The 14,974-nt window shown below is 40.0% G+C and overlaps 1 protein-coding gene across 4 annotated transcripts in view; it reads right to left on the bottom strand.

Moving 5' to 3' along the window:
* rabgap1l (RAB GTPase activating protein 1-like) overlaps positions 1–14,974 on the bottom strand; it is a 139,331-nt gene that overhangs the window by 13,419 nt on the left and 110,938 nt on the right. For 2 of the 4 annotated variants that reach the window (XM_036586154.1, XM_036586155.1), the window contains exon 1: positions 5,466–6,175. The exons of the other annotated variants lie outside the window; for them this stretch is intronic. In XM_036586154.1, coding sequence (XP_036442047.1) covers positions 5,466–5,576 — 111 coding nt within the window. In that variant the 5' untranslated portion in view covers positions 5,577–6,175. Of the gene's footprint in view, positions 1–5,465; positions 6,176–14,974 lie in introns of those variants that run through there. 4 annotated transcript variants of the gene reach the window in all.

Below are 14,974 nucleotides of genomic sequence, written 5' to 3'. Positions count from 1 at the left end.
GAACATTCTAGAACAGTTTGAATGGAAGTCAGCATCGTAGAACAATGTGATTGAAAGGAAGAACGTTCTAGAACAGTTTGAATGGGGAGAAACTGTTCTAGACCAGTGTGAATGGAGGAGAACATTCTAGAGTCTCCCAATAATCACACCTAAGTATAAAACACCAACTGGATGTTTGGGTTTGTTGGTGTTTGTTGGAGACCTCTGAGTCGGTGTTCTCTGGGCTTTACACTGCAGCGGTTCTCCTGTGTTCTCGGGGAGGCTCAGTGTCAGTGTGTGTTGCTATGACAGCAGGAGCCGTGCTGGTCTGTCTGCTGGAGTTACTATAGCATTCAGCAGGGACGGAACCTGCTTACTGAACTCGGCCCCAAGTGACCACCTCACAGGAGGGCGGAGCCTATGTGGAGCCCTGAGCAACAGTATTTTAACTGTTAAAGCCTGTTCATATACAGTACAGAGCAAAAGGTCAAGGCAGCCATAACTAAGCAGGGAAGTGTGTTTATGTCTGTAAAAATACTATATAACATAAGAATAATATCTCTTTAGTCTCCTGGTTAGAAGAACACAGGTTTGGTTCCTGACCGCTCACTGAACTCCAGCCATCGAAAAGATTTGTTAAATTCCATCAGTAGCATAACTGATTTGATTTAATGAAGGATTAATTAGACAAACTAAGCATTGGATGGTAACTGTAAATATGGAGTATCTTTGAGGAAATGTTTGCAAATGGTTATGCTAACACACGGATAGACATATTATATTATATTATATATTATAATAATGCATTGTTTATTTGAATTTATTCTAATATCAGTGTTTCTTAAACAAATAAACAGATAACCCACATAAAAAGTGTTACATCTAATTTTCTCAAAACTTTTATACAGTACTGTATGGGTTCAAACAAGCTCATGTCTGCTGTGGGAGAATGATAAGGGTCCTCATCAATAATAAACACCGATCCTCACCCACTTAAATGACCGGATCTTAAATGGGACAAACAAAGTCATGCCCCACTGATCTAAGCCCTGACACACATACTGTAAACTGAAAGCAAACACAGACAGAAGCTTTTGGGAAGGCTTTTCCTCTCACAAACATACCTCTCTGTTAATGGAGGACATTTAATGACCATCTTATCTTTGGAAGCATCATTATGCCCAGATAACGGCGTATTGCAAGCTTGACAGGTTTTGAAATGCAGATTGAAAACGCATTTAGTCAGGTGGGCTTATTTCTCGTACACTGGGTCTCTTTTACTTTTTGTTCTAAAGCTTGTAATTAATTGTAAGGCCATATATTTTTCATATAAACCTGTGTAAAGCATTTTCAGTTTTGTAACTGAAATGATAAACATATAAATAAAGATTATTACTCTTATTGTTTTTGTTGACTGACCTCCACAGCCCTCATCCTGTGTGAATGCAGGGAGGGACTTTTACAGCCAGATCCCAGGTGGGTGCAGAGAGCCAGTAATAACAGAGACTAACGAGGGCTCTTGGGAAAACACTCACCTGGCCTGTTTTTGTACAGCGGCTTTGCTGTGGGTGAAGCCACACTGATGAGTCTTAGCAGCACTTCAGAGCTCAGTGGCTTTCTCATTAAAACAGAACAGGCTTTTGTAACAGCAATGAGGAAAAGGAGCTGCAGGTGTTTGTGGCAGAGTGCAGTGTAACACACCCACATGCAAAAAAGTCCTTAAAAAAAATCAGGGCAGGTCACTGTACTTATATAGTAGAGACAGAGAGAGGGAGGGAGGGAGAGGAAGAGAAATGAGAGCGAGAGAAAAGAAGAAAGGGAGAAATAGCAAGAAAAAAAGAGTGACTGAGATAGATGTGGAAAGAGAGAGGAAGGAAAAAGAAAAAAGAAGTCAAAAGGAGAGAGCAACAAGATAGGACAGAAAAAAAGAGAGAAGAGGGAAAACAGAGTGAGACAGACAAATAAGAGAGAAAAAAGAACAGAGAAGGTGAGATGGAGAAAGAAAAAAACACTCATAGTATGAGAAAAAGAAAGAGAAGACAAACAAGAAACAAAAATTAAAGAGAGAGTGAACATGATGGAGACAGAAAGAGAAACAGTACAGAAAAAGAAAAGAGAGTGATAGTGAGAGAAGAGAGATACTGAAAGTGAAATATAGAGAGAGAAAAATAGAGAGTGAGTGAAAGGGAGATGAAGAGAGAGAGAGAGAGGGAGAACAAGAAAGAGAAAAGAAAGAAAAAAACTGATAAAAAGAGAGGGAGAGTGTGTGAGTGAGTGAGTGAGTGAGTGATGAGAGAGAGAGAGACAGAGAGAGAGAGAGAAGAGAGAGAGAGAGAGACAGAGAGAAGAGAGAGAGAGAGAGACAAAGAGAAAGAGTGAGAGGGGGGTTTTGCCTGAGGAAGACTCTGAGTGAAGGTCAGAGGTGGAGATAAAGAGGCGACCGTCATCGTTAGATTAACAATCAGAACACCGAGTTCTGACTAAGGGACAGAAGTTGACGACATGCTGAACGGACACATTTTCCTTCATTGCGCTCTGGGCTCTCCACAGCACTCCTACTAACATATAAACACTTACAGGAAAAGTGCAGCAGCCTGTAAACAAACTGAGGGCTGATGTCAGCAAAGGGCATTATTGTGCCTCTGTATGCACCCAATACAAAACCCTGCCACAGGTACTCGACTCCCATTGTGGAAACAATCCCCCCCTCACCCTGCAAAGCTTAGCAATGGACTGATATGGGAATTGTGACTCATATTTTTAATGTACTTACAGTACTGTACAAAAGTCAGAGACCACCCTTCATTAGTTAAACTTCCAGTGAAAATGGCCATTAAGTACACCGTATTCATTTTACATGAGATTTCTAAGGAGTTTAGATATAAGATAATCAACTTGTACAAGAAAGGGAAAAGTAAAAGGAAAGAAAGAGAAAAAGTAGGAGATTCCAAAAATAATTAAAAACTAAAAGAAAATGTGACTCCTAAAGACCACTGCAAGACCTGGTAGACCATCAAAACTGTCCACATCAGATAGTAGTACAGGACTTAAAGCTTTCACTGTTGAGAAAGAGGAGAAAATCAAGCTGTTTCAGATCTGAAAACATCCACAGGTGTTTCTGTCCATCCTTCCACTGTGAGAAGACAACTCAGCGCTGTGGGTCTGAAAAGATGTGTAGCTGTCAAGAAGAACCTCACTGAGAAAAGGAAACAGACAAAAAAAAAAAGAAAGCAAACAAAGAAGTTGCTGGTGTTCTCAGAATAATGGACTGGACACCCCAGAGTCCAGACCTCAACATCACTGAATGTGTTTGGGATTATTTGGATCATGAGACACAGAAAATGGCAACTTCTGAAGTGTAGAAAAAATATCCCTGCAGAGAACTCTCAGATCATCAGGAACTAGTCAGTTAGTCCTGCTGAAGGTGAAGACCAGACATGGAGAAGCAGCGTTTAGTTGACAGATCATAAGAAGAGCTCACAACACTGAACACTTTTAAATCCAGGCTCAAAATGTTCCTATTTGAGCAGCTTTCAGCACAGTTCAAAACACTGTTAGCGATTCAAGCCCCTTTTCCTCTGTAACGACTTTTTAAACTCTTTTTTCCCTCTGTAACGACTAATCTAACTTTTAAATTGTTTTTTTACATATCCTAATTTCATTTTTTATTTTATTTTTAATTTGATGATTTTCTCTTTTAAATCTATTGTTTTAATCATGTTTTTAACTCTTATTCTCATTTACTTTACTTTTTTTTAAAATAACTCTGTAGTTTCTCATTTGTAAAGCACTTTCAATGAGGGCAGTGTATCAAAGGTGCTATATAAATACTGAAAGCATGTCTCCTGAAAAAGAATGCAAGCTGTAATAAAGGGAAGTTGTGGACACACTAAATACTGAAAGTTGTAATTTACAGTTAGCTGTTGGGGCTTTGTGTAGTTTTCTGTTAAATATGTTTCTGATTTTTTCTGATGCTGAAAAATGAATAACTTATACTTAATGGCTGTTTTGACTGCAAATTGAATAAATGAAGGGTTGTCTTTGCCTTTAGTGATACATAAACATTCACAAAATGTAGAAACTGGTATTAAATCTACCTGGACTGAAGAGAAACTCAACATGTATTTGTATAAAGTAGTAAATGAATGAAAATTCAGTCATTTTAGCACAGTAGGTCAGCGTTGCACAAACATTCAATAAATACGTCATTAGAAACATCAGTAAAGTCTAAACATCTGTCCCACGCTTTTTAAAGCAATCATCTTCTGATAATGATGTGAATCTGATATAATTGTGCACCCCTACCAGAAAAAGTACCCTGACCCAAAGCCTCACTCCAGGAATTAGCCAACTCTAACTGCAACCATCAGCCTAAACCTAAAACCAGCATCAACCCCAGAGACAACTACATATAATGTTTGTGCTTATCACTTCAAAAATAAAAAGCACAGTTTCCCTTTTTTAAAGCATATTTGTAAGTAAAGGCCAGCAGAATATTGGAATTTTAACTGCTTTACTACCCTTGTGAAAGCATCTGCTACACACATACACCCACAAATAATGTCTCCTTTGAGCTGAGACTAAACTTGTAATTGAAAAAAATCTGGAAGGCTGGTAATTTAATTTCATTAGGAGACGTTTCACTGAGTGCAACTTCACCATGCTGGAAGATAAAATGAGCGAATTAAAAGGAGGCTGATGAACGACTATCTCCAAAAAACAGATCGTCAGCAGCCATCGCGCACGACGAGCTACAATAAACACCCAAAATGTACAACATTTATTTTCACGTTCACATTCATTCATCTGGCAGCCGCTTTTATCCAAAACGGCTTACATGCAAGGCAAGAACAATCTGAGCGTACAGCTTTGACAAGGGTAAGCTTTGAAGCAAGTGCTGCACAGCTATGTTTCCATATCAAGAATACTGCATCTAATAGAGGTGCTGTCAGCGAAGCTACAATGGAAAACAAAAGGAGACGCTAGGAAGAAACAGAAACTTTAAAATGGTTTCAAAAACTAAGATTATTGTTAATAAAAATTGAGTGATTTCAGCCCTTAAACTGTCATACTGTCTGATTCGTCAACAAAAAGAAGTGGCTAATATGGTCCATAAATGTAAAGATTATAGACAATTGCACCCACTTCTCTCCATAATAGCAGTTCTCTTTGTCTCATAAGTGAATAACATCAGCAAAAAAAATCTTACTCTATTAAAAAGATATAAAAAATTAAATCATTATGAGAAAAGCTGTCAGTGTAATTTAAGCCCTCCAGTAAAACTACAACTGTAACACTCACTTCTTACTGAACATGCTTATCAGAAGCAAAAGCCCTGAAACAATTCAAATAGCTGTCAGTCAAAATACTGCACAACAACAGCCATAATACTGTATAATAAGCCTTAAAGTAGTGAGAAAGCAGAAAATAGAGCAACCAGTGCTTTATGATGTTTCTGCTGAGAGAAGGTTCTGTGTTTTACGTACCGCTGCTTTGGGTCGGGAAACTGCCACCAGACTGGCAAAGATGTCCTCTTCACTGATCTGGTTGATAACGTGGGCATCATAGGCCACCGTAATCGACACTTCCTCCATCATCTTGTCAGGGTGTGTGTACGGAGTCGAGAGCGTGTGTGTGTGTGTGTGCGCGCCAGGAAGAGAGAGCGAGTGAGGCAGAGTGAGTGAATAAGGAGAGAGAGAGAGGAGAAACGGTTCTCTCTGACAAGTCTGACACTTCCTCCCACAGTGACAGACTCCACCCCTGGAGGCGGGAGAATGGGACACAATGTCTCTCAAAGGCGCGCGGATGCCTCTCGTCTCTCTCTACCTTCTCAGGTAGGCGGTGGTCTCTGGAAGCCGAGCAGAGGGATCACGTGTGTGTGTGAAATCCTCCAGCGAACACATACAAACGCCCCCTTTCTTCTCCGCCTCTCTCTCTCTTTCTCTCTGTTCAGAAAAAAAAACTAAGTGCTCTTCCTGGTTCCGTTTACACAGGGCTCACATTCATCCCTCACTCCACTCCTCCACTGATAAGTTCAGTCACGGTGACGACCACCTCCGAACAGAGGTGGGGGGGGGCAGAGTAACGGGAGGATAATGAGACAGTAAAAGGAGAGAACGAAATGAAAGAGACAGACAGAAAGAGAAATATGAGAGCTAGAGAAAGAAAGGAACGGGGAGAAAAAGAAAGTGGAGGAAGGGTCAGAGAGAGAAAGAAAGAGAAAAGGAAAATTGACAGAGAGAAATAAGAGAGAGAGGGGTGAAGAGAAATAATAAGAGAGAAAGAGGATGAGAGGCAGACCAGAGAGAGAAAAAGAAAGTAGGGGAGAAAGAGATATACAGAGAGTATGAGAGAAAGTAAGAGAGGAGAAAGAGAGAGATAGAAACGAGAGAGAGGTGGAGAAAGGGAGAGAGGGAGATAGGAGGAGCAACAGATGGGGATATAGAGGCAAACAAAGAAATAAGTGAAATAAGGAGAAATGTAAGGGGGGGGTGCAGAAAAAGGGAAAGACCAACAAGTGAGTAAGATGAAATATAAGCAAGAGAGAAGGAGAAAGAAATAAAATAAAGAAAGGGAGGGGGCAGAAAGGGGGAAAAAGAAATGAGTGAGAAAGATAAAGAAAATTGAGAGAGAGAAGGAGAAAGAACGAAAGAGAGAAAGAAAGATAGGACAGAGAAAATGGGAAGGAGAAACGAGTGAGAAAGAATGGAATGTGAGCTAAAGAGGAGAAAGAAACGTGAAACTTGTGAGTGAGAGAAACAGAGGGATTAGAAACAGGGTGAGAAAAATTATTGTGAGACAGAGGAAAAAATGAATGAAAGAGAGAGAGGGAGGTCAGAAAGGAGGAAGAGAGAACTAAGTGAGAAAGAAAAATATACATGTGAGACAGACAAAGAGAGAGAGAGGAGGGGGATTAGCAATGGGTAGAGAGAAATAAGTGAGAAAGAGAAAGATAAATGTGTGTGAGAGAGAGAAGGAAGTGTAGCCTCTGTCAGACAGACTACAGTGACTCAGTGATTCTGATGTCCTTCAGTACACGTGTATATACACCCACACACACACACACACACACACACACACACACACACACACACACACAATGAGAGGTTTTCTAACTCTTCTCTCCGGAGTTCTGTCTCTCTTTTTCCTCTTCTGATCTGACTGTACAGCTCTGCTTCTCTCTCTAAACAACCTAAACAACCCCCTTACTCACTCTCTCAGCCTGAGAGCTTCAACAAGCATCAAAACTCAAATACCCACAATCCCCAGTGCACCACCAAGGACTGAGGGTGGTATGTGAAGGTTGTATCCGCCTCTCCTTGCTCATTTAGCCTTTTCGCCCCAACATTGTGGTTAAGAGGCTGAGAAATTCAAATTCCTTTCTTAATCCAGGGAGGGGAGCGAGTCAGATGGCTGCTCGAGCAAGCAGGTGCCAGAGAAATTCCTGAGCGCTGTAAGCTGATTAGCCACCAAGCCGATCCTTATTCTTTTAAAAGCGCCCGAAATTTTCAAAGAGAAATGACTGCCTCAGCCCGGGCATCTGTGAGTGGGTCTGACTGAGAAGGCTCTACTCACGGTGGGGGGTGGGGGTCTAGTAATAATCTGCGTATAGCCTGTGGGCACTCAGTGTGTGTGTGTGTGTGTGTACATGTATGTGTGTGCGTGCTCACAGAGACCTGAGCAAAATAGCTCTGATATGTAGATACGAGGACTTCCTGTGCACGCCACTAAGCCCCCCTGCTCTTCTCTAAGGCTGTTTAACACCTAGTTTGTTTGCTAAAGTTCGATCCACAGTTTATCTTTTTCATTTGGTTCATTTTGTTTCATACTGCAGGGGCTAAAGCAGGGCTACAGACTAACACTGTCCTGGGGATGGTAAAATGTAGCGTACGTGATAATGTTTAAAGAGTTTTGAGATGCTTCAGGGATGATTACTTGCATGCATAAACTTAATTAATGCTGCACGCCAGCCGTTCATGCTCACCACTAAATATAGTGATGTTTCACCCGGAAACTGTTTTTGATACGCTATTTTCCGTTAGCCTGTCAATTGTGTCTCTACCTTAAACATGGACAATTACAGTTTGTAACTGACATTCAAGTAACTTTTTTTCCTACTTTGTTGGAGTTTTATAGCCTCCCTGTGATGTGGACAGTATGGTACTATTAACAGACTATAATCGAGTGCTTTGTTGTGTTCAGTGATCAGCCACTTAAGTTTTCAAATTCAAATTATGCTCCAGGGCACAAAAACATGATCTTGCTGTATTCTTATTCTAAAGGCACAAATTATGAAAAATCAAATGTTAATGACTGTTTGTAATTGCTGATGACTATTTCTGATGCCAATTACAATACATACTCTGAAAAGCAAGAACATTCCAGTACTATCCTAATCTAACTTTTAATTTAATTTTTAATTTGATTTTTTAACTATCCTAATTTAATTTCAAATTTGATTTTTAATTTAATGATTTTCTCTTTTTTGGATTTTTTCCCCCAGTTTACTCCCCAATTTAGTCATCTCCAATTCCATCTGCTAGTTAGGACTCGCCCAATCACACGATAGCACCAGCGCTAGGAGGGCGAAGGCTAGCACAGGCTTCCTCCGAGACCTGTGAACCGTCACTGCATCTCTTCGAACTGCTGCTAACGCAACGTCACTGGACAGCCAAACACGCTCGGAGGAAAGCGCCAACCGCCAGATCTGTTACATCAGGTAACAGACGCGTGCACTGACTAGCATTGCGTTGAGTGATGGGAGGAGAAGCGGGAGCCGTCCTACCCACCCAGAGAGAGCGAGGCCAATAGTTCTCTCTTGGACTCCCAACCACAGATGGCTGTAGCATCAACAGGGATCTCTTGACCTCCTGATGATAGGGCCAACGCTTAGACGGTTGCGCCACTCGGGAGCTTATTTTCTCTTTTAAATCTAGGGGTTTAATCATGTATAATTACGTTTTTCATTTCTATGCTTGTTTACGTTTTTTGTTACATTTGACAGCAGTGTACGAAAGGTGCTATATAAATAAACTTGCCTTGCCTACTGATATATAATTTCAAACGTTATTGCAAGAAAACCTGAACACAATCACAATTTGGTGGTAATACAAAAGCTCAGTTACTTTCACATCGCCCCCATTAGTGCTACAAAACAAGCTTTTGTAACTTTCACTGTATAACTTTCTTAACTTCAGTAACTTTCAAAAAAATCCATTTCTACCCCTCATAATTTTTCTTGCTATAAATGTATTATCCTACCCATTACACTGTACGAAAAACAAGACGCTTAATGGCTACCTCAGGGGTCGGCAACCTAAATGTAAGAGCCATTTTGTCCTCTCAACAAAAATCAAACCACCTTGGGAGCCACAACATTTTATGTCTATTTTATTGAAGTAAAATTTTACCATCTTGGCTGAAAATATATCTTAATATGTGCTAATGTCCTGGTATAGACTAAAAAATATAAAAGAAACACAGACATACTTTGCTCAGCTTTAAGATTTAGCTCAGCTATAGTCTCTTTTCTCACATCTCTGTCAGGAAACTTTTCTACAAAAGTAGAACAGTTTCCTGTAAAATGTCTCTCAATATTAGATTTTTTTTACGAGGCTGAAGTCAGCCTCTCCTTCACCAGATTCTTGTTCTAATTTTCCTGTTGCCCCTTAAATGCTATCAGAGGTGCCAGAATGCAACTGCTGCACCATTTAAGGTGGAATGGGAAAATTCAAACAAGAAGCCTGTGAATGAGAAGCTGACTTCAGCTTTGCGACTTTTTAGTGTTTGACAGTTTCCCGATGCAGATTAAACGTAAGTCAGATGGAGTGATTATAAACGCAAATAAGTCAATCTGTCTCCAACTCATCCATGTTCGTCTTAAATCTGTCTCTTTGTCGTTTCGTTAGCTACTAGCTACCAGCAGTCTGTGTGCCAACCTTCAGGGTTAAAGGCTGGTGAATTAGCAGTTATACATTAACTCCAGCGTTTAAGACCATTTATTGTTACAACTGTGTTAGAACCATCAGCAGAGCTTGTTTTTACTGCAAAGGAGGATTATTTTATTTTTACCTAAAAATCTAATTCTGCCGTAGATCTGCAATAGGGCAGTTAAAGAGCCGCACACTACTCTTGAGCCACATGTTGCCGACCTCTGGGTTACATGCATCAAAATCAAAGCAATAAAATAACTTTACTTAATTTCTTCTTGTTTATGATTGATTCGTTCAGCGATTTCAATGTAAGCACAACAATAAGGTTGCTGATTCGTTCCGTGATTCATATGGCAAAAACAAACACTTCCCTACCATTTTTAGAAATGTAATAATTTTAAATTAAATAATAACTAAAATAATTACTTCTCTATTATTTTACTGCTTGTCTGCTGTTACAAGCAGCAGCTTAACCGCAAGAGCAATCTGAGCTTCTGTCACGAGTCGAATATTAAAGAGGCAGATTATGCTGTCAGTACAGCGCTGACATGTTGCTAGAAGGAGAAAGCAAGATCTGATGCTGAAAACCCCCACTCCAACAAGCATTATGACCAAGCCAGGATTTTTGCAGACCACAGTTCAGTTCATCGGTGTGTACCCGAGTACGGGTGTTCACACACGTCAAAACAAACCAAACTAAAGAACAGATTTGATTGGCCCGCACCAAGCAAGGCAGATGTGAACACGCCCTTAGTGTTACGCAGATGAGATGCAAATCGCCTCCAGCTAAAGCAGAAAAAAAATGTGAAAATGACAGGCACAAACTTTAGCGCTAAAAGAAGAAACCAACAGAGTAAAAATACACCAAAGGATGAGGAGAAGGGACTCAAAACGAAGCAAACCCACAGAGAGTCTTCAAGCAAAAAAGAAAACGTGACACCTCAAAGAACGCAGAGAGAAATTAGCACTTCTCACGCCTCCCTGTATTGCCTTCTCCTTTCAGTCTCCCACTTTCAATCACTCCTTTCAGGACTGGCCCGGCACCCTGCGGACCCGTCAGACTAATGTGATGACAGAGATGGACGAGAGCGATGCTGTCCCGCCAGTACACACATACATGCACACGTTCAAGGGTGTCCACACAGGCGTAACACAGCAATGATGGTGCAGAATTCATCCACTCCAGGGTCAACGATCAGAAACTATCCTGAACTTCAGCCTCATGCTCCAAAAAGTGTGATGTTAAGAACCTGTTTTGTTTCAGAGATCAACTTCACTTTGTGTCAGGTGGATTATCATATTCAGCAGTGCTGAAAGAGTAGAGCAGCACACTGGAGTAGCTGCCAACACAACAAGACAAAGAAAACAGGTGTACACACCTCTGTTACTGATTTGCTTAAGAAAAAGCGACACACCTCTTTAGAACACTCTTTAAAGAGAGAGACAGAGAAAGGGAGAGAGAGGGAAGGACGGAGGGAGGGAAGGAGGGAGTGAAAGAGAAAAAGAAGAGAAGGAGTGACAGAAAGAGAGGGTGGGAGACAGAATGTGAGAGAGGGTGAGAGAGTACCAGGCGAGTGAGTGAAGGAGAGAGAAAAAGTGAAAGAAAGGGACAGAGAGAGAATGAGCTGAGAGAGAGTAATAAAGAAAAAGAGGGATAAGAACAAAGAGAGGGGAAAGGAAAGGAGGAAGAGAGGAAGAGAGAGAGAGAGAGAGAGAGAGAGAGAGAGAGAGAGAGAGCAAGCTGATCTTAAAACAATGTGTACAGGTGTGTCTTGGAGAAGTCGAAGTCCATGCTCAGGTGAACGACAGAATAAAGAGTGCTACAAAAGGTGTGATGGAAAAAGAACAATTCACAAAAATTCATAATATTCATCAGCAGGAGCGAAAGAATCTGAAGTGAAACTCAGCCTGACTCTGCTGACTCACTCTGAGCAAGCAGATCAATGCACCTGTTTACACCACTTTGTGCAGGTGCTCAGTCCCCCAGCTACTGTCCTCTCACTCTCCCCCTGCACAGGGTCCTACGGCTTGGCAGTTAGAGTAGTAAATGTCTGACATCACAATTTGATTAGATTATGACTGCTTAAGAAATGACTCAGTGCATCATGAATGAATACTGCAGTGAATATTATTAGAACTGATTCCAAAATTCCAGCACTGACGCAACTGATTCACCACCGAATACAAGGGCAATTCCTTTAAAGAGCCCATATCCTGCATTTTTCTCATCTTGAGTTTTTCCCTCTGAGCTCTACTCATGACGTTTTTGTGTTTATTTACCAAAAATGGTCAGAATTCAATTTTATACAACCATTATCCAACCTCTTCTTATGCCTTAGAATTAAACCGGCTGTGCTTTTTTTTTTTTTTACTGTGCCTTTAAGACTATTATTGACCTCTGTTCTGATTAGCCGTCCTGTATTGTGTCTTATTCAGAAAGCAGCCCAGGCTGCAACACCCCTCATAACTTCAGCATGAATGGGCGGAGCCAAACTGTTGTAAGCCGAACAGACAGACTTATATAAATGCACTGGTTTTTTAACATCACAGAAAAAGGAATTCAAAATGAGTTGTTTTTGTAGCTTAGTTTCCATATATGGAATTGTTTCCAAAAAGATGAGGATTTTTTTAATGACATGGGCCCTTATGGCATTAGGAGCACCATGAACTATTAGGAACCACATTTTTCAGAGAAAAAAATGCTGATTTAGGATCTGTTTATGCCTTTTACACAGCAATGAACAGGGTTAAATGCACAGATGTTCTCAGACGCTTGAAAAATAAGGGCTCAAAACCAAAACGCATACATCTGTTTCAGGGAACCATCTATAGGACTAATGATCTGGACATCAAAGAAATTTTACAAACACTGAAGTTCTCCTTACTGTCTGCTTATAAAGTCATTTCCACATAACAATTACAGTCCTACTGCTGCAGAAAGTGTTGAGCAACTCAGGGCACAGGATATCCTGCAGATAGTGACACTGAGGATATGAGAGAGTGAAAAAGAAAACGACAAACTGAGATAGAGGAACGGAGACAGAGAGAGAGGGAGAGAGAGAGAGGGAGAGAGAGAGAGGGAGAGAGAGAGGGAGAGGAAAGATGGGTGGGGTGGGAATGAAGGCTACTGCTGCCACTGCTAATCTTTTTCTGGAGCTTACACAGTAGGGCTAAAACAATTATTTTCAATAATTGATTAATGTTTCCAAATAATCAGTTAATGACTACGTCTTCTGCCATTTCCTCTCTCAGTGCTGCCAACCTTCAGACTTCCGTTAGAGAATTTCTAGTGAAGACGATACTTTAGTACACGGATACTGGCCCCTTTAAAGGTACTCGAGTACCCGTGCATGTCTCTACTTACGCGTAGGTGCAATAGGTTTATTTATTTATTGTTCAGTTTTAGTTTTTACTATTTTATGTCATAAAATGATTTTAAATTTACTTCAGTTGTTAAATATGAATCTTATTAAAAGTAAAGGAGCATTCTAGAATAATAAGCTGCTGTCAACAAAAATATTTTTTTCTTAAACATATAAAATGTTTTTAATAAATAAATAAATAAATAAATAAATAAATAAACTACACCATGATATATACCCACACTATCAGAACTTTTAATTATACACTCTCAGAAATAAAGGTATGAAACTGGGGCAGTCCCCCTCTTGTCACTGAGTTGGTACCCTCATGGGTACATCTCAGTACCTTTAGTCAGGGAGCATAATTGTACCATGATCTAATGAAATTCTATTTTTGGTGTATTGACTCCACACACCCCGTCTCGTCTCCAGGCTTTTTATTTTATTGCTCTGTTTTAAAATTATTTGGTTATGGAAAGGTACAAATATGTCCTTTTCCACTGGGAAAAACTTATTTAAGGTCCAAAACTGGATGAACGAAAAAAGTACCTGCAGAGAACCTTTATTTCACAGTGTACCATGATATTTCTGGCCGTATTGCCTACTACACGTCTCATCATAGCAGAGATGAAAACAGCAGTGTTGGTTTTACGAATATTTCATAATGAACAGAACAACTAAAACCTCTTTTTAAGTTACATTAGCAAACATTACTGTTATAGAGTTGTAAGGCTGTCATACATCTTATGTCACGCTGAACTGCTATGTGTGACAGTTTGCACCTGCATCATTTCCATGAAGAGAAAAGCAACAAAAATGTACAGGTTAAAATATTATTGTCTGACATTTATGACGCAATCTCTTAAGATGCAGCCCGACATCACAAACTCAAATAACCAATGAACCTCAGACGAGTGAGTTCTGTAACCAGACACTGTACACGACACCTTCAGTAGTAACCTCAGAGCACACTGTGTCATTCTTCAAAGCACCATGTGCTTGCTCAGGCTGATCAGGGCTTATGAACAGAACTCAGCTCTCACACACTGCAAGCGTTACAAGGTATGACATCACAAGCGAGTTTTAATACACTGTGGATCTCACACTGTTTTAAAATGACTGTTTCAGCATCGCAATGTAACAAAATGCATCAAGGAAAAATAAGCATGCTGACGCTATTACTAGGCTTATTTGAAAAACTGTTCCCACAGAAAGACGCCACACTGCATCAGTTATGTGGTTTACATTTAAAGGAATAGCTTGACAAAACATGCTAATATGACTAATGATGATCCGAAGTTAGCAGGGACCAGTTAGCATGTCATTACTGACACAACGCTATTTGGTGGCTATACCACTTTATTTACTGTTATAGCAACATTTTTAACTGTTTCATTTTTGTTTGAACACTTCCTTTAAATGTGTCTCAGGCAGGGCTGGCGTGAAATTCAATGCTCAAGTATTCTCTATTTGCTATTCTCTTTTTAGTTTTCTATTTAATATTCAGAAACAGAATCTGTTTTAAAGCCACAAAAACTGTAGCCAAAAATACATTTAATCAGCAACGCTAAATTTCAAATATTCTAATTTAACATACTGTAAAATAAAATGTTCTATAACTTTTGCACAAAGTACAGACATTTTCTTATTTTTTTCCCCCCAAAATTGTAACTGTAATTAAGAGGAAGTGTGCATTAACTA

The sequence above is a fragment of the Colossoma macropomum genome, unplaced genomic scaffold (genome assembly GCF_904425465.1).
Source record: "Colossoma macropomum unplaced genomic scaffold, Colossoma_macropomum, whole genome shotgun sequence".
Taxonomy (NCBI): domain Eukaryota; kingdom Metazoa; phylum Chordata; class Actinopteri; order Characiformes; family Serrasalmidae; genus Colossoma; species Colossoma macropomum.
This window is presented reverse-complemented; position numbering and strand designations above follow the sequence as displayed.